Source organism: Canis lupus, chromosome 9 (assembly GCF_011100685.1).
Source record: "Canis lupus familiaris isolate Mischka breed German Shepherd chromosome 9, alternate assembly UU_Cfam_GSD_1.0, whole genome shotgun sequence".
NCBI lineage: Eukaryota > Metazoa > Chordata > Mammalia > Carnivora > Canidae > Canis > Canis lupus.
The window spans coordinates 58,545,169-58,567,993 of NC_049230.1; the positions used below are offsets into that span (position 1 = coordinate 58,545,169).

At 60.5% G+C, this 22,825-nt stretch overlaps 2 protein-coding genes across 11 annotated transcripts in view; one reads left to right on the top strand and one right to left on the bottom strand.

The window, feature by feature from the left end:
• Positions 1 to 22,825, top strand: part of NR5A1 (nuclear receptor subfamily 5 group A member 1) — a 24,896-nt gene continuing 2,071 nt past the window's right edge. Inside the window, exons 1-7 of one of the 3 annotated variants that reach the window (XM_038549390.1) lie at positions 1 to 192; positions 1,771 to 1,984; positions 3,570 to 3,686; positions 3,801 to 3,942; positions 5,866 to 6,491; positions 13,760 to 13,879; positions 15,505 to 15,652. In XM_038549390.1, coding sequence (XP_038405318.1) covers positions 1,970 to 1,984; positions 3,570 to 3,686; positions 3,801 to 3,942; positions 5,866 to 6,491; positions 13,760 to 13,879; positions 15,505 to 15,652 — 1,168 coding nt within the window. In that variant the 5' untranslated portion in view covers positions 1 to 192; positions 1,771 to 1,969. Of the gene's footprint in view, positions 193 to 1,770; positions 1,985 to 2,442; positions 2,486 to 3,569; positions 3,687 to 3,800; positions 3,943 to 5,865; positions 6,492 to 13,759; positions 13,880 to 15,504; positions 15,653 to 22,825 lie in introns of those variants that run through there. The other 2 variants (XM_038549391.1, XM_038549392.1) reach the window with 2 other exon arrangements.
• Positions 15,492 to 22,825, bottom strand: part of LOC102151918 — a 12,606-nt gene continuing 5,272 nt past the window's right edge. For 2 of the 8 annotated variants that reach the window (XR_005365006.1, XR_005365004.1), the window contains 2 exons: positions 20,929 to 22,748; positions 19,125 to 20,278 (listed from right to left, as the gene is read on the bottom strand). Coding sequence is in view for 3 of the 8 variants with exons in the window: in XM_038549395.1 (XP_038405323.1) it covers positions 17,226 to 17,278; positions 17,620 to 17,829; positions 20,929 to 21,120 (455 nt within the window). In the remaining 5 variants the exon portion in view is untranslated. The other 6 variants (XM_038549395.1, XR_005365003.1, XR_005365005.1 and 3 more) reach the window with 6 other exon arrangements.

Consider the following 22,825-nt stretch of genomic DNA (forward strand, 5'->3'; position numbering starts at 1 on the left):
CCCCCCAGGGCGGGGAGGAGGAGGACGGCCGGACAGGGCCAGCCTACTGTCCGCCTGCCGCCCGCCGTGGCGTGAAGGAGCTCCTGTGTGCCCACGGTCACCACTGCCCCACCTGGGCTGCCGGAGCTTTCCCCCGGATCCCTGGTGCCCACTGTCCACCCTCATCCGGCGTGAGAGCTCTCCTTCCGCTCCGTAAGTGAGGGCCTGGGCCCAGGCCTCTAATGGCCAGCCTCCCTCCTCAGTGCCTCCCTGCGGCCTGGGCCGGCCGCTGCCCGCTCTGAGTGACTAGTGCCCGCTGCTCTGGGCAGGGAAGGGGCCAGCGATTGCCCCCGACCTACCCTCTCATCATGCTACCCCCTCTTCCCTGGACAGCTGACTGGGAGGAGCTAGGCCTCTGGGGACAGGCCCCATGGGCTCTGCGGTGTCCTGCTGTCTAGGGGCGGCCAAGTGTTCGCAGCACTGTGTTGGCCCGAGCCTGGCAGTCTGTGAATGTGTCCATGGTCCCTGGGCCTGTCTTTGGGGCCTCTCAGGCTCCCCGCCTGTGTGTCTGTGTTGCCTCCTCGGATTTGTATGGATTTGTATGGGTTTGTGTGTCTGTCCCTGATGTCCTTCTGTCAGTCCTCATTCTGTGGCTGGTGCAGATCGATGTTTGCTTCCCTGGGCATGTGGGTGGGGGTGGGTGCAATGGAGCCTGGGTCAGCCTCAGAGCACCCAACCTGGGATAGTGTAGCCTCTGGAGAAGGAGGGGGTAAGATGGAAGTGGGGGGGGGGATCCGGCTCCGAGCCCAGCCCCCTAGACCACCTGGAGTCCCAGCCACACTCCTGCTTACATCGCCTGAGTCTTCCTGTACCATGTCTGGTACACTCCAGCCCTCCTCCTCCAGCCCCTTCACTCCCCTACAGAGGTGGTGCTGCTCCCGTTTCCCACCTTCTGCGGGCCCCTCCCAGATGGAGAGCTGTTCACAAGCAGCACTAGCCCCCCACCTCCAGCTCCTGCAAAGGCTAGTGTTTCTGAGGGCTCGGATGTCGGGAGTCCTCCGCTAAGCTGGACTCGGCTCTCTCCTTTCTCACCAAAATTCGTCCACAGCATCTCACGGAAACTGCAGACTCCCCTCGGTAGGGCTGAACTTTTCCATTTTACGTGCAGACCAACTGAGGCACAGAGAAGGGATGCCACTGGCCCGCCTGCGCAGCGAGCCGGCTGCCTATTCCATCCTTTGTTCCGCCGGGTGTGAGACAGCAGGGGGGTCTGCGGGGTCTCCAGCCTCGGCAGGCGGGAGCGAGGTGCCAACCCAGGCCGCTGGCGGGGGAGGCTCCGGCTGGGGGAGGCTCGGGTCGGGGCCCAGGCCAGGTCCGGAGCCTTCAGATCCGTAGCGGTAGCGGCGCTGCGGGTGCCTAACCGCGGGCCCCACCCCCACCCCCACCCGGCCCCACCCCGCCCCGCCCCGCCCCGCCCCACCCCACGGTGAGGACCCTGCCTTTCTGGCCCCGCGGGTCTCAGTACCGTTCTTCGCGGAGGGGCGGGGGCAAGGCGAGAGCGGGCCCCTTTCTCTCGTCTCAATTTTTTCACCTGAAAAGTGAGAGTGACCAGGTCCAGTCTCCCCCCCGCCCCCCCAGAGCAATTGCTGGGCCTGTCCCAGCCAGGGGTCCCCTTTGTCCCGGGGATGCCGGACTCTCCCTCCCCCTCCCCCAGCCCGGGTAAGGGCTCAGCACGTGATGGGGGGAGGGGTTCCTCTGGTCTCCCGGCTCCCGCGCCCTTGATGGCTTCAGGTCCTCGCCCAACCTCGGAGGATCCCCATTTCCGGCCAAGCAAACTGAGGCCTGCGGTGGAGGAAGGGTCCGGCCCAGGTCTCCCCGCTGGGTGCTGCTGGTCGCTCTCGCAGCGCTGAGGCACGCGCTTCGCCGGCGCCACGTCGGTTCCTCCGGTGCCCGTTCCCGGGGAGGCCCATTCATCATCACCACTTCGCAGATGAGCAGACTGAGGGTCAGTGTGTGCGTGCGCGCGTGTGCGCGTGTGTGCATGTGTGTGTGCGGCGTGTGCGCGCGTGTACATTTGCTTGAGTCTCCCGTGAGGAGACGCGGCAGGGCCAGTGGCTCACCTGGCTCCTGGCCTCGACCCCGTGCCTCGGCCACGGACCCCCACGTCCGCCCTCGCCCGCTTCCGCGCGGCACAACGACCAGCGCCCCCGGCGCGGCCCCTGCCACCGCGGGGCTGGACCAGCAGGCGGAGGCTCGAGGCTCCCGGGCGCCCGGCTCCCGCCCGGGCTCCGAGGCGCTCGGGCTGGGCGCGGGGGGCCGCGAGGGCGGCGGCGGAGGCGCTCGGCGGGCTCGGGGGCGGGCGCGGGCGCGGGCGCGGGCGTGGTTGCGGGCGTGGGCCGGCCTCCGCCCCCGGACACCGCACGCGCTGATATAGGGGGGCCGGCTCCTGGCCCCTGCGAGGCGGGTCCGCGCAGCGCGCGTCGGCGGCGGAGGGCCCGGGCCCCAGGTGCGCCTCGCTGCGGCCCCGGAGGCGGCGGGGGGGGCCGGGGGCCGGGGGCCGGGGGGGGCTGCGGGCCCCGCGCCCCCGCCTCCCCGCCCCGGGCCCGGTCGGCCGTCATCGCGGGCAGGCGGCGCTGCGCCCGGGTGCGGCTCAGCGGCGGCGGCGCGGGGGGCGCGGGGCTCGGGCGGGCGGGACGCGGCAGGTGGGCGCCGGGAGGGCCGCGGCCGCCGTCGCCGTCGCCGCGGCCGTCGCGCCCCTTCTGGCCTCCGGGGTTCCGGGGCCCCGGCTCCGCGCGCCTCCCCGCCCGGGGCCTGCGCTCCCCGCCCGAGGTCGGCCCCGCGGGGACCCGCCCGAGCTCTCCGCGGCCGCACCGCGCGCGCCTCGGCCCGACGCCGGGGGTCGGTGGCTCCGGCTGCGCCTCTCGGTGCCGTCGCTGCGGCGGCCTTTGTCTCCGGCGCGGGGCCCCGGCGGGTCGGAGCGTGCGGCCCGGTCCGGCTGCTCCCCGCCCGCAGGTCCGCCTCCCGGTCGTCCGTCTGTCTGTCTCCCGGCCGCCGCCGTCCCGGGCTCCCCCGAGCACGGCGTCCGCCCGCGTCCGCCCCGGGCTCCCGTGGTCTCCGCCGCCCGGGACCCGCCCCGCGCCCCGCGTCCTCGGCGCCTCCCGCTGCCGCCCGCCGCGCCTCCCCGTGCGCCCCGCGCGACCCCCGACGCGAGGGCCCCGCTCCGGCCCCTCCGCCCGCTCCGCCCGCTCCGCCGCCAGCTCCCCGCCGCCGAGCCGTTTTCTCAGAATCGGGGTTTTGTCGTCAGACGAACGAATCCGGCCCCGAGCGCCAGCGCCCGAGGGCCCCGCGTCCCGCGCGCCGCAGACCGGCCCGGAGGAGCCTCGGGGAGGGGCGGGGGGCGCGGGGCGGGGCGGGGCGGGAGGCCGAGCCGGGGGTGCTGCTCCGCCGGGCCCGGGCGGGCTGCTCAGGGCGCGCGGTGCACGGGTGCTCGGCGCCGGCGGCCTCGGCCGGGCGCGGGGACGGGGCAGCGCCGTGGGGTGCCCCCCGCGCCCCCACCCGCCCGCCGCGCTGCCCGTCCCCTCCCTCCGCAGGCGGACGCCGCGGGCATGGACTATTCGTACGACGAGGACCTGGATGAGCTGTGCCCCGTGTGCGGGGACAAGGTGTCGGGCTACCACTACGGGCTGCTCACGTGCGAGAGCTGCAAGGTGAGCGCGCGGCCGGGGCGGGCCGGGGTGCCTGGGGGACTGGGGGCCTGGGGGGCCGGGGGGGGCCTGGGGGACCTGGGGCCCCTCCAGCGCTCACCCCGCTCTCGCCCTTAGGGCTTCTTCAAGCGCACGGTGCAGAACAACAAGCACTACACGTGCACGGAGAGCCAGAGCTGCAAGATCGACAAGACGCAGCGCAAGCGCTGTCCCTTCTGCCGCTTCCAGAAGTGCCTGACAGTGGGGATGCGCCTGGAAGGTGTGCGCCGGCCCTGCAGCCCCCGAGCGCCTCCGAGCGCCGACCTCGGCCGGCGGGCACGGGCGGGCACAGGGGTCGCGGGGGGCAGACGCAGTGGGAGGCGGGCGCCCGTGGCCCCCTTAAAGTTTCTGGAGCCCGCGGCGGGCTCCCCCTGTGACGCCAGGGCCGGATCTCGGCAGGGCGGGGGTGGGAAGTGGCTGGGGCTGGTGAGGGTCCAGAAGCACCTGAAAGGGAATCCTGGGGAGACGACCCCCTCTCCGCACACCTCCTTCTGCAAGGAGACTCACAGCTCCCCCACTGACACCCAGCGGCAGCCGGAGCCGAGGGGTTTAGTGCCTTTGCCGGAGTTCAAGTCCCAGTGCCACCACCCCCAGGCTGGGGGACACTGGGTGATCTCCTTAAAGCCTCTGAGCTGCAGATTCCCCATCGGGAAAGTAGACCAGTCAGTGTGAGGGAGCTGTACAGAATGCTAGCGCAGAGGAAATGCCCTCGTCGTCGTCATCATCATCATCATCATCATGTTATTATGTGTCCATCATCACAGCCTTCACTCATCCAGCCCGCCTGTCCATTTGTCCATCCAAACGGTCAGGTCGTTCATTCTGTGCGTGAGAGTCCTTCTTGGAAGGGTCCTGGGAGGGTGAGGGAAGGCGGAACAATCGGTTCCAGAGGACCCAAGCCCATCCTTGCCTTCCCACCCCCGTCCTCCCACCTCTCAGTCCAGAGGGGAGGAAAAACGTTTCAGCAGGAAAAACTCTAAGTTGCCGAGGGTGGACGGTCTCAGGCTTCCACGCTGCTGGCCGCAGCCGGGCTGCGCGCAGAGCAGGCAGCTGTTGGCTAAAGTTTTTAAACAATGTAGAAAGCCCCTAGTGGCTCTGAGAGCTGCCGACCACAAGCCCTGCCGCCTAGAGGAGGGACTCCTAGACAAGAGGGGGAAGGTCCCGATGTCCCCAGCTCCAGGTCCTTTTGGATCGGAAGACGGTTGTTGAAGGTAGCAGAGCCACCCTGCTGGAGCCCGACAGAGCAGAGCTGGGCTGTCCACCCCCGTGGCAGGAAGCTTGGCCGGTCCTAAGACACCTCCCTGCTAGGCACCCCCCTCTCCCTCCTACTCTCTCTCCCTTCTCTTCGAGCTCAGGGTGGGGTCCTGTCTGAGCGAGGGCTAGGGCCACACTGCGGCTGCAGAGATGCACCTGTTGGGTCCAATCGGTGACACATCCTTGGCCAGGTGGAGGGACATCCGGTCAGCCAGGGAGTTCCCTTCTCCCGGCATAGAACCCTGACCAGCTCTAAATTCAGTGTCACATTTGAAGGCACTGGAGGAAGCCGGAGTCATCCTGTAGTAGGGGTTCAGCAGAGTCGGGTAGTCAGTAACGAAGCAGCTGGACACTGGGGAGTGAACTTGGTGCTATGAATAAGGCTGACAAGGACCTTCTTCCTGTCACCATCTCCCTGCTCGGCCTTGTACAAGGCACCTGAACCCATTGCTGAATCCCCAGAAACTCTCAGCCTGGGTCACATGGCGTGATTCCACTCAGCAGGACGACAGTGGACAAGAGGCAGGACATCTGGGGCAAGGACAGTGGGTTCTGCCCAGATGAATCTAGGAACGCTTCTGGGGGTGGTGACCCTAGGGCTGGGTGTTTGGCAGGCATGAGAAAAAGAAAGGGTTTGAGGCAGAAGGAATAACAAAGGCAGGTTGGAGGAAGAAGAAAACGTGCCGAATGGGGGAATAAACAGCGAAGGGGGAGTGGAAAGAACATGGGGTCTTGTAAAGGGTGACCTGGGAGTGCCAGGCTAAGGAGACTGCCTTCACCCGTGGCCAGTGGGAGCCTGAAGAGGTACTGAACGGGGGAGGCGACACCGTCTGGGATAGGTCTGGGGTGTGGCGTTACGGTGCAGCTGACCCTCTGCTCCTGCCCACAGCTGTGCGTGCTGACCGCATGCGGGGTGGCCGGAACAAATTCGGGCCCATGTACAAACGGGACCGTGCCCTGAAGCAGCAGAAGAAGGCACAGATTCGAGCCAATGGCTTCAAGCTGGAGACGGGTCCTCCGATGGGGGTGCCTCCCCCACCGCCTCCCCCGCCGGACTACATGCTGCCCCCCGGCCTGCACGCGCCTGAGCCCAAGGGCCTGGCCTCTGGTCCACCTGCTGGGCCGCTGGGCGACTTTGGAGCTCCAGCATTGCCCATGGCTGTGCCCAGCGCCCACGGGCCTCTGGCCGGTTACCTCTATCCCAGCTTCCCTGGCCGTGCCATCAAGTCTGAGTACCCAGAGCCCTATGCCAGTCCCCCGCAGCCGGGGCCGCCCTATGGCTACCCAGAGCCCTTCTCCGGAGGGCCGGGCGTGCCCGAGCTCATCCTGCAGCTGCTGCAGCTGGAGCCAGATGAGGACCAGGTGCGGGCGCGCATTGTGGGCTGTCTGCAGGAACCAGCCAAAGGCCGCCCTGACCAGCCTGCACCTTTCAGCCTCCTGTGCCGGATGGCTGACCAGACCTTCATCTCCATCGTGGACTGGGCACGCAGGTGCATGGTCTTCAAAGAGCTAGAGGTGAGTCCCTCCTTCCACCTGGCTGGCTGCTGGGGCTGGGGTGTTCTCTTGGCTCCCGACCCTCTGTCCCAGGGGCTGTCCTGCTCCCCTGCCCTGGCCTCAGGTAGTATGGGGGCACGGGGCGGGGCACACTGGGGGACACCAAGAGGTGTTTCTGGTCCATCACAGCCATCCTTGCTCCTTCCCCCTCTCCCTCCCCTCTCCCTCCCCTCTCCTGCTCTCTTTCCTTCTGTTTCTTGAGTCTGTATTTGTCACAGACTCAGCTTCTTTTATCTCTATCTCTCTCTCTTGTTGTCTTTTTCTCCCTGGTATGCTGTCTCTCTGCATCTCTGTTTCTCTAGCCCTTTTGCTCTCTCTTCCTTTCTCATCTGGTTAGGGGCTTTGCAGGCATTTCTCTCACTTCCCCTGAGACCCTGAGCTCCCCTGAATGACTAGCTGAGTCCTTTGGAAGCTGCCTCTGGCTGCCCCAGCCCAGTGTCAAGAAGAGGACACAACCAATCCCTGTCTTCGCATTTGGAGAGGCCAAGAATTCCTGCCAGCCTCAGACGTCCTGGTGGGCGGGGAGTATCTTCCTATCTGAGAGTTGGGAATGCTTGTGGACGTTTTCCTCCCCACCTACGGGGAAAGGTCTTGCTGTCTCTCTGCAGCTCTTGTGCTTGATGGTTGCTCTCACGTGTGTGTGTCCGTGTGTCTGTGTGGGCAGTGGGGGCTGGGTGAGCGATTGTGGGCCCTGTTACTGATCTTCCCAAAGGAGGCAGTCTTCCTTTTTCCCAAGGCTTTCCTTCCCCTGGGTCAAAGTACCTGCAGCCAAAGTAAGCAAGAAAGCAGCAGGAGAAACAGGCCAGATAGGGAAGAGGTTCCCAGGCATCCTGCCTGGTGGGCCCAAGGCCTGGAAGCTGCCCCCCTAAGGCCCTGGCTCCTTGTTGCCTCTGGCAACCTCTGAGGCACCCTCGAGCCCGGGCAAGCCCCAGCCCTGGTTGGCTTGGGCATAGATGGTCTTTAGTCCAGGCTGGTGGGTGTTTGGCTTTCCCAGGCCAGCCTCCCTGGCTATTCCAGGGCTGGATATAAACAGCAGAGCCTGTTGCCCTCCCTGCTGGGGCCACTGCAGCCTTGAGCAGCATTGTCAGTGCTGACGCCTGGGCTTCCTCCAGGGGCATGTGGCCGGATGGGCCGGGGGCACTGCCCGCCTGGGCTGGGCACAGGGCAGGACAAGATAGGAGGTGGTCATCACAGGGCAGGGGGTCTGGGTTACCCTGGGAGTCAAGAATTGGTGGTGATGATTCCTGCCTCCGCCACATAGGGTCTGAGGATGGGGGCCATGTATTTGCCACAGGATGGGACTTCTCACCCTTGCCCCCTCTCTAGGCCAACCAACCTCATGGTTGGGACAAGAGGCAGGGCCTTGAACAATCCCATCTGCCTTTTAATCCTGGCTGGAGGCCCTGGTTGGGGATGAGGACCCCAGGACCCTTGGGTTGGTTGCCAGCTTCCCCTCCAGACTTCCCATGAGCCCCCCTGTGTTGGGGGGAGGAGGAGCAGAGCATTCCTGGCTTTCCAGAACCCTGGATCCAGGGGCAGGGCACTTCCTCTGGCCGCCTTCCTAGTCTCTTGGGGTTTTTCACGCAGGATGGGAAGGGCTTTTGTCCCAGCTTTGCTGAGTGTTTTTTCCTGCTTCTGGCTTCTCTGTGGTCCAAACCTTCCTGCTTCCCCTTCCCAGAACCTCTGAGTCGAGCCCAGGAATATGAACCATGGTTACCATTCTCTGTAAAGGAGCCTTGCAGATAAGTACCAGCCCAGCCCTTAGAGGGCCTCCTAATGAGCCACGTGGAACTTCTTTCTTGTTGGTCTAACAAGCAAGCCCTGGCTAGTGTCTGTTTGCAAAGCCAGAAGTGGGAAAGCAGGAAAGTGGGAGTAGTGCTGAGTGACCCTCTTTTCCCTTTTGGTAGCCATTCACCCCCCTACTTCCAGGCAGAAGTGGGGGGTTCTCTCACTCCGAGAGCTCGGCATTTTGCTGGGCAGTGGGAATATTGAGATGAATTGGACCCAGGATGTAGCCAGGCTATCAGAAGAAACAGATAGGCATGCAGATGACGCCAATGCAGGCTGCCCGGGGCTCTGAGAGCAATGGAAGGGGACCAGTGGGGGCCAGGCAGGAGTGCAAAAGTCTCCATCTAAGGAAATCAGGGGCTTTTTTGATCTCTCTCTTGCCAGAAAGCAGTCTGGGAAGGTTAAAGACATGCCAGTAAGGGAGAACAGCATAGAATAAGGCCTAGAAGTGTGAAAAGGTGTCATGTGTCAGGGAGTGTCGGGTGTTTCTCTGTGTCCAGAGAGGGTCCTCTGGTGGTATGTGATGCACAGCCTGCCAGGGCTGGCTGGGGCCCGACATCCTGGGGCAGGGAGGGCTCCTACCACACAGCCTTAGCTCTCCCTAGAGGCCACTCAGCCCCTGGTGATGCTGATGACATCTCGCTTACCCAGGGGAAGGCCTGGGGTCTTTGCTAAGCTGCTGGGGATGCTGCCAGCCTGGGGTTCTCCTCCTCTGTTCTCTCTTCCGGCTGAGATGTCCCTCTGTCTCTATTTTTCATCTCACGCAGTCTTGGTGTGTTGGATCTGACAGTGGCACAGAAGTCCGTGACAGAGACCAGAATTGGAGAAGCTTGTATTCAAGTTCCAGCTCTGTCTCGGCTCTGCCACTTGCCATGAATGGGACTCTGGGCAAGTGACTCCTCTGGGCTGGAGTTTCCTTATCTATAAAAGAAGAGGAGTTGAAATAACGTCCACTTCGTAGGGCTGTTGTAAGGATTCGCAAGCCAGGACAGGTAAAGAGCTTCACACAGGGCACAGCACACAGGAGTGTCTGGTAGGCTGGAGCCGTGGCCTTTCCCTCCTGTCCTCTCTGCTGCTGCACCCCTGTAATCATTACTTGCAGGTGGTACTAAGGCCTGGCCCAGAGAAGTGAGAAAGGATAGACCATAGCCATGCTCCCCTGAGCACTAGCACTCCAGGAGAAGACGGGTGGCCACCTTGCCCAGGACTTATAAAGCAACTTGTACCCGCAGCAAGGTAGCAGAAACACCTGTCCCCGCTGCTTGGTGGAGGGCAGTGTGTCAGCCCAGGCAGTCAGCCTTTCTGAACAGTTCCCAGGAAGGGCAGGCTGGGAGGACACCAGATAGGAATCAAGGAGGGGGAGGTGAGGTCCAGGAGTGCCTAATGACCCATCTTGACATTACTTCACCCTCAGCATCCAACTTGGAGGCCCCCGGTTGGCAACAGATTTAACTGCTCAGATCTATGGTTTCATTTAAACAGCAGTAACTCTGTCAGGCCCGGGCTGACAAACGAGGGCCTGCCAACCACTCGGCCAGGGGAGCACCTTGGCCGGCCTGTGGCATGTCAACCACTGGAGAATTACAGAGCCCGCTGGCCTTCGGCTGCCAGACCGATCAGACCCCAGGGGGCTCCAGAGGGGGCCCTGTTGGGAGGGAGGTCAGCTCGGCACCCATAAATACCCCTCCTCCCGGGCAGGCTGCAAAGTGTCAAGGCTCCGGGAAGATTTATGGCAGCCCAGCAGGAGGGGTGGGCGGCTGGTGGGCTGCGCAGACAGGCCAGGCCAATGAGGGACCCCAGGGCTGGGGCTGCAAATGTCCTTGTTCCCCAGGTGCCAGGGAGGTCTGAGGGCAGAGGAGGAACCTTTGCTTAGGGAGAAAGCTAAGGAAGGTGAACACCACCCTCTTTGGTTAAGTGAGCCTCTTAGCCACCTGCTTTCCTGTGGAGAGGGGCTGGCAGCTAGGGCCTTCTGGTTTTCTTTGAAATAAAAAGAGGGTACGTGTGCGTATGCTTGTGTGTGTGCAGGCCGCGCATCCATGCACACACGTGCACTCGTCTCTGTGGGAGGTGTTTTGGAGTTTGGTGTCTTTATGTGTCCATCTGTCCATCTAGAGGAAGAGCAAGTGAAAAGTCTGTTTGGCTGGGGATAGATGGGAACCCCAGCCGGGGCAGGAGAGCCAACCATGGGTCCCAAGAGCCCTTCACAACCGACACCCCTGCGATTGCTCATATGTCTTCTCTAACCAAAGGAGGGAGCATTTATTTGTCCAATTTCTTAGGACAGAAAATCAGGGCAGGGGACGATATGTGGCTGAGTCGGGACTCAAACGGAGGGCACAGGGCACCAAGGCTTAGCCAACATCGCATCTCTCTGCCCTGCCGACCCTATCAGCCCCGTGGGCAGGGCTGCCCCCACCCCTGGGGTCTGAGGTCTGGGTACAGAGTCTGCTCCCAGGGCTTGGCCAGCTGGGTCACTGTGACCCCTCTTGCTTTCTACCCGAAGCTCAGCCTGCTTATCTCCTAATTCTCCGTCTTATCTCTCACTCTTCCACCTCCCCAGCACCCTGTTCCTTCAGCCAGGCCCAAGAGCCCCAGCCCTGCATGTCCTCCCGCCTGCTCTGCCTCCATCTGGGTCGCCCAGGGTGGGCCAGTTGACTCCCGGCAGACACCTTCTTCTTGGGCCTTAGGACTTCCTGGGGACTCTGGGGCAGAGCCCAGCTCCCTGTGGTTACCTTAGGAAGCCTCTGTCTCCGTATGTGTAACGTGGGCAGAATGTTGACCGGACAGGGGTGAGGAGGCCAGGGCTTGCTGAGAATGGGCCAAGTTGCGACCACTGGCCGGGCCTGGCCTTTCTCCTCAGAAACTAGGGGGGGAGGCCTCCTGCCAGTGGTTCTTTGGGGGTTGGCCACTTCCTGAGGAGAGATGGGAGAGATGTCTGTGATTCAGCCTTGCCCAGGTCCCAGTGTCTCTGGGCACCAATCCAGGGCTAGCTGTGGCTGAGTCCAGGGCCCCTAGCTGGGCTTCTCACTCTGCCAGTGTGGGCGCTCGAAGAAGCACTTCCTGACACAGAATGAGGTGAACAAGGGAAGATGGGAAGCTGGCAACTCAAAGCAGAACAGAGACAGGCCCTCCCTCTTGTTCTCAGCCGTGCAGGCCTTGGAAACAGTGGGCAGGGGAGGACTGAGGGAGGCCTGACTGTGTGTCCAGCTGCTCACTTGTTCACTCCTTCAGCCGGCCTGAGGCCAGGCCCAGGCTACTCCAGCGTGGGGGCACAGGGAAGGAGGGGGGCAGGCCCCAGGCTGCCCCCCAGGGTTGGGGGAGGCACAGGAAGGAGGAAGAGGCTTCTAACCCCAAGAAGAGAGAGCTATTCCGTGGGCATTGCCAGTTCCCCTCAGGCCAGAGGCTGCCTGGATCTCTCTGGCCCTTGGGGTTGGGGATCATTCCTAGGCTCTCTGTGCCTGTCTTGGGAGCTGATATCTGTTCATCAGTTGCTCACTGACCCCCCTCCTCCGGGAGCCCAGAGATGAACTGGACATCAGCCCTGCCTTCTCAGACCCCATATTTATTAGGGAAGACAGAGGCACAAATGGGTGCCATTAGATGGTGCAGGTGCCACATCCAGAGGATGGTGAGGGCACTGTGGAAGGAGGAGGGGTTGGGGAGAGCTTCTTGGGGGAGGTAACAGGCATGCCATGAATTCCTGGGTGGCCAGAGAGGGTCCTCTTCCATCCCTGGTGGTTTAGAGCATGGATCTGGAACCAGACAGAGCAGTGTGACCTTGAGCAAGTTACCTGACTATCCTGGGTGTCTTCTCTCCATAGACTGGGAATAACAGCCGTACTGTGGAGCTGCAGTGCAACAACTAGTAGTTATCATAGTTTGAATTTATCACGGGGCAGGGCCCGGGAAGGTGCCCAGGAAATGCCTGCTGTGTAGACGGTGGCCTGCTAATGAGCCGCAGACACTGAGAGGGGCTGGTGTCTGTATCACGTCTCCCTAAGATGATCTGCAGTGCCCCGTGTGGTTCTGAACGCCTGGGAGAGCGCAGTATTTGCCACCATAGAGGGTTGTGGACTGAGAAGGCCAGCTGTGCCTCTGGCCTGGCTCTACCTCTTTGTGATCCCAGGAGAGTCCTTCACTTTCTCTGGGCAGTAGATTTTCATTTAAAAAATAGCAGTTTAAAAAAAAAAATAGCAGTTTGGGCCAGGGGCATGATCCCTGAGGGCCGTTTAGGCTCTGGCATCCCATGGTCCTGAGTCCCACTCACCATTGTCACGAGTGTCCATTCTTGCCATGCTAGTGACCCTCCAGGGTGGAAGGACACCCCACACAGAGGCAGTCCCTGTCCTTGCACTGGGTGCCCTGACTACAGCCTGGGTATTCAGAACCCGCCTCTTTCTTTGTTTTGTTTCTGCTTCAGACGAACCATTGCCAGCCACCTGCTCATTCTGGGTTGGACCACAGGCCAGGAGGGCCCTCCTTTCTTTCCATGAGCCTGAAAGCTCTGTATAAGGCCCAGGGGAAGCCCTGTGTTTGCTCTTCATGACTTGTTTTTTGAGCTATTGAGGCTGCTGGAGATGTGACTACAGGCCAAATGAGCATAAGATTAAAATTAATAATAATCTTCCCTCACATTTAATTTTTTTTTTTAATTTATGATAGTTACAGAGAGAGAGAGAGAGAGGCAGAGACACAGGCAGAGGGAGAAGCAGGCTCCATGCACCGGGAGCCCGACGTGGGATTCGATCCCGGGTCTCCAGGATCGCGTCCTGGGCCAAAGGCAGGCTCCAAACCGCTGCGCCACCCAGGGATCCCTCTTCCCTCACATTTAAAGGAGTTCTTCACAAACTACTTCCATGAACATTATCCACTAATATTTATCAAGTGCTCAGTATGTGCCAAACCCCCTTCTGATGCTTTGCCCCCTCCACAGAGGAGAAAACCGAGGCTCAGAAGGCTTTAGAAATTGCTTCAGGTCACACAGCTTGTCGGAGGAGAGCGAGGGCCCGAAGCCAAGCCTGGCTGAGTTCTGAGCACTTCCACTGGATCTTTTCTTTCTATCTATCTATTTATTTACTTGATCTCTGCTACACTTTGACAAAGTAGGCAGATAGGCAAAAAGGGCATCAAGAGGTGAAGTGGTGGGATCCCTGGGTGGCGCAGCGGTTTGGCGCCTGCCTTTGGCCCAGGGCGCGATCCTGGAGACCCGGGATCGAATCCCACGTCGGGCTCCCGGTGCGTGGAGCCTGCTTCTCCCTCTGCCTGTGTCTCTGCCTCTCTCTCTCTCTCTCTCTCTCTCTGTGCCTATCATAAATTAAAAAAAACAAAAGGAGGTGAAGTGGCTTGCTCAGGTCACATATCCAAGTGAGCCTCTGAATCGTGAGTTGGGAGAGGGACGGACCTGGCTGGATCCCGGACCCACACATGCCTCTTCCCTCCAGGTGGCTGACCAGATGACACTGCTGCAGAACTGCTGGAGTGAGCTGCTGGTGTTTGACCACATCTACCGCCAGATCCAACATGGCAAGGATGGCAGCATCCTGCTGGTCACCGGGCAGGAGGTGACCAGACCCTATTGTGCCCTGTGCCTTGTCCTAAAGCATATTTCCAGAATTCTGAGCCCAGAATTGGGGGCTGGCTCAGCCCTTCCTCAATTGCCTGACCTCCCTCTGACCAGCTGAGTTCCTGGCCTTGACAGGAACCAGCCCCTGGGAAGCAGCTTAGGGATGTGGGGAGGGTCAGTGAGGCTCTTGAAGAAGGTGGGGGGTCTTGAAAGAACAAATAGGAGTTGGTCAGGTAGTAAAAGGTAGTAAAAGGGGGGGGGCAGTTCCACCCCACCAGAGCAGAGGGGACAACATGGGTGAAGGTGCACAGGGTGTTTAGGACAGCACCAGGGGCTGCTGGTACATGGGCACTAATATGTAGATTTGGGGGGCCAGGAGCCCTGTGAGGTAAGAAGGAAGGCTGGAGGTAGGCCCTAAATCCTGAATGAATAAAGGAGCAAGTGAAGGAATTTGCACCCCCCAGCAGGGAATTTGGGGCACTAGGATACGAGCTGGGAACTCCTGGGATCAAGCAGGGAGCAACAGTAGCTTTAAGTGAGGAAAGGCTCACTCAGGTTGTACTTGAGGAAGCACACCATGGGGGCAAAATGGGGGGTGAAGAAGTCAAGGCCACGGTGGAATGCTGGGAACCTGGGAGAAGGACCCCCAACTGGTGGGAGGAGGTGTGGGAGACATGGAGGGGAGGAGGGAGAAAAAGAAGAGGCTGATGCCAGGGTCGAGGCTGGTGGAAGGAGCATCGCTCCCAAGGGGGAGTCACGAGGAAGAGTGGTTGGCAGGCCCTGTGGGGGTGGAGGTTGGAGGCCGAGGCCCTGCTCCCCATCCCGTCTCCAACCCGGGCCCTTGGTCCTCATGCTCAGTTCTTATCTTGGGGGTCTCAGGACATCCAGGGCAGGGGACTGCTGGTCTCCAGGGTGTGACTTGGAGACCACCTGTGAATGCAGATAGGAGAGCCTGAGGTATGAAAGCGTGTTGGTATTGGCCTATGTCATCACGCAGGCTGGAGTCTCCGAGACCATGGGGATGTCCTGTGTGTGTGTGTGTGTGTGTGTGTGCACGTGCATACCTGTATTTTATTGTACAGATATCTCCACACATTGTAAGTGTGTGGTGGTGAGATCTCCCTGCCACCTTGTGTGGGAACTCATACATGGGTGCCTGTCCCATTACCTTGTGATATGACCATATGAGGGCGTGTGTGTACGTGCGTTCACGTTATGAAATGGGTGGACTGCCCTATGAGTGTGTGTGAATGTGAGCCGAGGTGTGACCGCATCCTCAGTCTGAGTGTCCACGTGTGGGTGTGTGGGGACCTGGGCAGTCATGTGGCTGTGTCCATGTATGTCCAGGCACACCTGCCCCGACCCTGCTCCACAACACCCAGCATGACGTGGTGTTTGCTCCCTGTACCACACAAAATGCAAAAGCCACTTGTACCACCGAGCATAAGGAGCTCTGAGCATGTGGGGCCCATGCTGTGGGGTTTGGAGGGTTTCTGGGGTGTGAGGAGATGCTGCCCCCATCTGGCGCAGCTCCAAGGATGGGCACCCCAACCCCCAGCCCCTGACCCCCCCACTCCGGGCCCTCTGCTGGGTGCTCCCTGACCCTGACATCCGCCTGTGCAGGTGGAGATGAGCACGGTGGCGGCCCAGGCGGGCTCCCTGCTGCACAGCCTGGTCCTGCGGGCGCAGGAGCTGGTGCTGCAGCTGCACGCTCTGCAGCTGGACCGCCAGGAGTTTGTCTGCCTCAAATTCCTCATCCTCTTCAGCCTCGGTGAGTGGGCCTGGCCCGGCCTGGGGCGGCGAGGGGGCAAGGTGGGTGGCGGGCCCGGCACCCAGAGGCTGACGTGAGGTTCTGCCCTAGGGTGGGGGCTTTGGTGGCGCAGGGACCCCTCCTACGATGAGTAAGGGTCTAAAGGGACCTGGCCCAGGCCTGGCTCTTCAAATGGAAGCTGTTTCCTCTCGGGGCCTCAGTTTCTCGGTTTGGGAGTACAGACGACCAAGACAGTGCCTAAGATTTGCCCTTTGTGGGACAAGGACTCCTGATAATTTGGTCAATTCCTGGCTGGAAGCCCTAAAAGAGCGCCCAGGCCACCTCTAGACAGACACCTGTGGGGTTTCAGGCTCTCTGTTCCCTGGCTCCTATCCTGGGGGCCTTGTTTTCCCGGTTCCCTGCTTGAGGAGATGGTGGGGGGGGGCCCAGAACCTTTACCCATTCATTTGTTCACTCACTCATGTATTCACTCTACAACCTCTTACTGAGCATCTGTGCTCTGCAAGGCCCTAGAGACACAAGGCAAACAGGATAAGTCCCACACCTGGATTGTCATGGAGCTGACCTTCTCTCAGGAGAAAGACAAGCATGATGTCATTAGTCGGCTATAGAGATGGATGAAATGATTACCGACACGCATGGCCTAGAATCCTGTGATGAGTGCTAAAGAGGAAAGTAACCCAGGGAGGTGGCAGCCCCCGAGCCGGGGGTCTCCCTCTCATTGCCCTCCTGACCCCGCAGCCTCCACCCTCCTCGGGGCTCTCCCCGGCCGGCCTCCTGTCCTCCCTCACCTAGCAAGCCACCTCCGGTGCCTCCTGGCTGTGTCCAGCAACGCTGTGAACACAGACGAGCCCCTGCTGTCAGGTGGCTCCCAGCCCAGTAGAGGCCTTCATCAGGGGCGGGGACAGAGAGATGGGGAACCCAGAGTGGGGAGCAAGGGCTCTGCCTGGAAGGCTTCCTGGAAGAGGGAATTTTGAATGGGGTCTTGGAAGAGGAGTAGGAGTTTGCGGGAGGGATATATCTTCCAGCAGAAGTGCGGATGGGATGGAAGGTCAGAACAGGGGGCAGGATTCAGATGTCATCTTGGTGGCTGCTGACATCATAGCCCCAGTCTGGCAAGGGAGTGCCTGCCCAAGGGTGGGGAGAGCTGGGCAGAGAGGGGTAACTGATGAAGTGTGGCTTGTGGGAAGCCCAGTCCTCGGGCTATGGCCACAGGGGCTGGTCTCCTGACTCTGGCCCCGCAGCCTGGTAGCTGGAGGGCTTCTGTGCAAGGCTGCAGGGCTTGGTAGGGGACAACCATGGTGCGGGGCGGGGGCAGAATCCAGGGCAGCCAGTTAGGAGCGGTGGCCTGGAGCCTGTGGAGGGGCCTCGGGGGCCCGGGCCAGGCTGGCTGCAGCTGGGGGAGATGCCGTTCCTTCTGGCCTCTGGTGGCTCCCCTGGTCTTTGTGAGCTGCCAAGCTCTGGGAACTGGCTTTGGCCAGTGGTTGTGTGCGGTTTGGGGTGTGGAGACTCCAGGAGTTCTGTGAATCTTTGTGCCTTTGCGTCGGTGCCTTTGTTTTCACGCACGTGCAGGCTATGAACTCTCATGGGCTGGCGGCTTCTTACACATCGTGTTGTATAAAGGATCTGTAATCGGAGAGTTAGAGGAGATTTGGAGATAGGAGAGATTTGGAGCGCGTATAGAATTAGGAGTGTGGTGTCTGTGGTGGTCTGGGTGATGTGTGAAGCAATAGTTCTTGACCCGACCACCATCAAGAGGCCTTCAGGAGGTCTAGAGGAGGGGTGGGTGGATGGTGGGCTGCCAGCCACCAGTCTTCTTGGCCAGGCCTCCCTGTGAAGCGGGTGCCAGGTCTTGGCTTTCCAGACCCCCCTAGGGCCCGAGGCATACCCCTGCAGCCCCCGCCTCTCTTCCCAACAGGGTCCCGGGTGCTGGGGACTGCCAGGGTCAGCACACCTCTGGCCCTCACCAGGCCATAAATCCAGGGCTCCTCCTTGTATGGAGTGTAAGGACGGCAAAGCAGAGCCCGGCCCTCTTCTCCCGGTCTGGCCAGGGTGAGTGGCCACGCTCAAAAGCCTGAGTGCCGGCCCCTCCTTCTCACTAGTCTTCATTATGTTCTCCAGAGTGGGCAGCTGGGGGCCTGAGGCAGGGGCTATCTCCAGTGCTTGGCTGGCATAGGCTGGAGGGTGGGATGCAGGAGGGAGAGTGAGCATGTATGTATGCATGTGTGTACACCTGCGAGGCAGGGCGGAACAGTAGTCAGGAATGCGGACTAGGGATGGACCACCTGGATTCTAAATCTGGACTGTGTGTCCTAGAGCAAGTCCCTCCCCTCTCTCCAAGAGCCTCTATTTTCCCATCTGGAAGATGATCATCAAAATAATCCTTAGTTTGCTATGAGGATTTCATGAGGGAATCCCCCCGGTGTCAGTGTGGGGCCTGGCCTCTTGGAATGTACATCGGTATTGTTTTCCTTCTAACCCTCATTACGATCAGTGAGCAAATGAATGAATGAAGTGAATGAATGAACCTGTCAGTCTCCATGTCTATGGCTGCTGTGTCTGGCACAGTGCCTTGTCACAGGGCTGTGGGTCTGGCTGAGGTGGGTGGGGGAGCGCCCAGCCAGCAGGTCAGAAACTAACTCTAGTGAGGCTGAGTCCACGAGGGGAGGAGGAGAAGGCCCGGTGCCTGGGCCTGCCTGAGCTCCTGGGAGAACAGTAGGGGAGGATGCCAGGTGAGCCAAATAGGCTGTTGGCGGACAGGTTCCAGGTTCTAGGTTCCAGGTTCCAGGTTCCGAGTTCCAGGAGGAGCCTGAGCAGTCCAGTGTGATCAGGGTTGGGCCAAAGGAAAGAAACCACCCACACCTCAGATATCAAGGAAGGCTTCTTGGAGAAGGACTGGGCTGAGCTGGGCCTTGCAGTCCGAGTAGGAGTGTTCTAGGTGAAACAAAGCGAGCAGCAGCGAAGGGGTGTGCGAAGGGATGGGGAATCCTGGAAGTTCGGTGTGGTTGTGGGGCAGGGAGTAGGTGGACGGGTGCTGGGAGGTAGGCAGGCAGGGACTGAGCTGTAAGGCCTCAAATGCCAGGCCAAGGACCTTGACCCTTCCCTTGGGAAGGCTTTTCAACTGGAGTAACATGATCGAATTTGCATTCTAGCAAGGTCCTCCCAGCGGCAGCATGAGAGAAGGATGGCAGGCGGCAGGCGGCAGGCGGCAGCCCAGAGTCCTGGGGCTGGAGTGAAGTGGACAAGTTTGGGCGAGATGAAGGGGAAGAGCTGCCCAGAGTCTGGAAGGTGGCAGGGGAGAGCCTCTCCCATGTTCCCCAGCCCGAGGGCCCAGGGATAGGTCCCCGAGGGACCTGGAGCCAGAGAGGGATGCCCACTTGCCCTTAGACCTCCAGCCGCCGGCGCCCTGGCCATCACCCTAGGGGCACCTCCCTGGGCCAGGCCGCTGGATCTCCTGTGACAGCCGCCTCCCCACTGCACCCCACCCCATTGCCCGCAGCCCCCTCAGCGCCTCCTTCCCGCCTGCCTCCGCAGAAGGATGCCATTTGGCGTCTAAATAGCCGTCTCCGGCAGGCGTGGAGGCAGGTAAGGAGGTTTAATTAAAATTAGTGCCTCTCTCCTGGCAATCGCGGTGTTTATGAAGATGGGCCCGGCTGGCATTGTTCCGCCGAGGACTTAATCGAAGCTTAATGGATTGACCTAACATTCGATTTCCTGACTCCCATTGAGGCTGCCGCCGTAGCATTCCCTTAAGCGTTTGCAATTTACCCACTGCTCCGCGCCAACAAAAGGCGGCCTGAATAGCAGCCCCACTCGAGGGGCCATTGTGCGCGGGGGCGCCTGCCTGAGTCACCGCTATTGGGACAACATTCTTTATGCCTCGCTGGAATGAAAGGATTATTCAAATATTCAATTAAACCGTGAAAAGGGGGCTTTTCTGAGAACCTGGGGGCCCCCAGCTCCGCAGCGCTGGCAGGCTGCTCTCCGAGGCGGGGGTGCCATCTCCAGCCCTCTCCCGCCTCCCCCCTCCAGGACTGCTGGAGCTGAGCGGCTGGGGGTGGGGGGCACTCCAGGCTTTTCTCCCCGGTGCCCGTCTCCGAGCTGCGGCGTCCAGGGGCCCAGGGCTGGGTGCGCAGATTAGGTCCGGCTCTCGGGCGCCCGTGAGGGTGGAGATGCATTCGCCCCTGTTTTGCGGATGACAGTAAAGGGCTCAGGGGAAGGGCCTTGCCCAGGATCACCCAGTTGGTGGTGGAGCTGGGATTCGAACCCCTGGCATTTGAAGGGAGAACCGCCGGGTTTGTATGACCCCCTGCTCCTGCGTCCAATGAAGAAAGGCCTGGTGAGCAGTGGGATGTTGGCTCTGTTACACCTGTTACCCCACAATATCTTCACGACGGTCCCCGTAGAGGGGGTGCGGGTAGGCAGGAAAAGGAGCACAACTTGACAGTGGTCTCCTCCAGGGTAAGGAGGAAGAGGAGTCTGAAGCCCAGAGTAGCCTCAGAAACCTAGGCTCCCAGCGGGGGGCCCTGGGGCAGGACCCCTGGATTGGAAGAAACGAAGTTTTCACGTCCTGGCTCTTGGAATCCATGTCCAAGCTTGACCCGTCGGGCTTTGGAGCCAGGAGACCTGGGGTTGAATCGAGACTCTGTCATCTGTTGGGTGTCCTCGGCACACCCCACTGTCTCCGCGCTCAGGGGCGCCCTTTCCTGCCTGCTTGGGTGTCTGTGGGCATTAGCCGAGCGAGCGCCCGGTGCCCGGCGGGTGCCTGGGAGACGGGGAGCACTTGTGTTACAGTCACTGGGGCTCACCGCTCGGTGCTGCTTCTCCCAGGCCTGTAGCCCACCACGCAGGGACGCTGGGGGGCTCGTCTGCAGAGAGCGCGGCCCTGAGAGCTGTCCTTGTGCCGCACCCACCCCCTGAACTCCACCCCATTGTCCCTGGTACCCTGCGGTGAGGAGAACAGTAAATCCTGGTAAAGCCGAGGCTCCGGGACACTCCCACTCCTGCCTCTACTGCAGCATCCCAGCCCAACCTCCTCCCCCGCCAGCTCTTTCCTCTGGGCCCCCTTACTGCTGTGTGGCCTTCAGCGGAGCCCTGTCCTTCTCTGGACCCCCAGCCTCCTACTGTGAATTGTTGGAAGACAGTGTCAGGAGCATTGCCCAGCCTGGGGTGGGTGGGGGAGGAGGTGGGGATGGGCAAGTGGGGGTGGGAGGTGAAGGTAGACAGGACCTTATGGGATGAAAAGAGGTTGGGACGGGGATGGGGCCCGTAGTCACCTCCTGTGCCTAGGAGTTCAGCTTCAGAGAGAGTGGGGCCTTCCCCATGACCTTTGAGTGTGTCTGGAGTAGTCCAGGCTAAGGAGGAAGGCTGCAATGTACCGTTGAACAGGTTGTTCACTGCACAAGGGACTGAAATCCAGCTTGAATAGGGGCTGAAATCCAGCTTGAATGCCTCTTGCCATACTCTCTCTGTGGACAAAGGGGAACTTCTTTTTAATTGGCATGAAGGTGTCTTATGGGCAAATGATGATCTTGGGGAGGTGAGGAAAAAAATAACGTTGACTCCCTTATTGAAGGGAGGTTGAGGGGGCCTGCGAGGGGGATGCTGTGTGGAGGACTGGGGCCAGATCCTGCCATACGCCTTGGGACCAGCTCGGGTTTCCCTAAATCCAACTTTGGACAACACAGGCCTCAGCAGGCGCACTGGGGGCGGCTGGGGATCAGGGTTGCCAGGAGCATCAAGCCCTCCTGGCGCAGGGGGTGTTAAGAGGGATTAGAAGGGCCAAGGACTGCACATGCTAGGCTCCAGACTCCCCCGCAGCCACAGGGCTGGCTGGTGGGGATGGGGGCAGAGAGGAAGTGGATGGATGACCACTTTCCAACCCCTGGGTGTTGTATCGCAGGCCAGCCAGGCTGGATTTGGGGATGGGGTACCAATTCCGTGGATTCCTGTCGAACCTCGGCCGCTGTGCTGGGCACCAGCTAGAGGTGCTGCCCAGGAGCTGAGGGAGACCTGCCAAGCAGCGATGAGGACTAGAGTGACAAGAAATGGACCCTTTCTAGGCGCCCCTGGGTGCGAGTGCCGGCACCCAAGCTCTTACCCCTGCAAGGTGGCACGCCCCTTTCATAGAGGAAGAGCGCCTTGCAGCTCAGGAGGGGACAGAGCACAAAGCCACTGCCCCTAAATGGTGGGACTGGGATTTGAACCCCAATCAGCCTCACCCCACAGATGTTTTATTTTTGGCGTGTTCACTGGACCACCACTGGGTATGCAGGAGGCCTTGGTTATACTCCTCTGTCCCTGGCACAGTTGACCACTGGTCCACGCAGAGCTGCCTGCCCTCCTGTCCCTCCCACAGGCCACCATTTTAACTTCACTTTCAAACATGAAGGTTTAACTTGGATTCCTTGTTTGTCCCTGTTCTTACATAACACGCATGCTTCTGTGCCAGCAGTTTTAATTTATGTAGACGGCTTTGCCTTGTAGATCTCATCCTGGCTCTTCCTTTTCTGTTTTTTTTTTTTTTTCCACTTTGCTCTATGCTTTTAAAGATCTGTCCATCTGCTCTGTGTCATGTCTGCTCCATTACTTGTGTCCACCGCGTGGGACTCCCTGGGGTACACCTCCATAAATGGTGCTGCAGTGAACATCTGTGTGCCCCATGGCTCCAGGGGACAATCTCTTTGGGGTACTGGAAGGCTCTTGATTGGTTGCAGGGTAGACCAAAGGAGTGCCTGTCGGTCTCTAGAATAGGGTCACCAGCGCCTGTGCCTGGCAGTTGGGACATAGGACCTTTGTAATCACAGTGGGCCTCGTCTGGTGATGGTGCTGCTGCTGACCGCCACGGGGATGACGGCAACAGGACAAGTTTTTTGTTTTTGTTTTTTTAAGTAGGTTCCATGCCCAGCATGGAGCTCAGTGTGGGGCTTGAACTCATGACCATGAGATCAAGACCTGAGTGTTGAGAGTAGGGGTAATAATGGTGACACACTGGTCTTCTTATGTGCCAGACACTGTTCTCTGAGCACTTTCCACCTGCCAAGTCTCTGAATTCTGCCGACAGTCTGGTGACTTACATCGGGTGATCTGAACAGACCTGCAAAGGTAATAAACCACGTCACCATTGTCACCATTTTGCAGGAAATTGAGAAGCTGAATCACATGCCCAGGGAC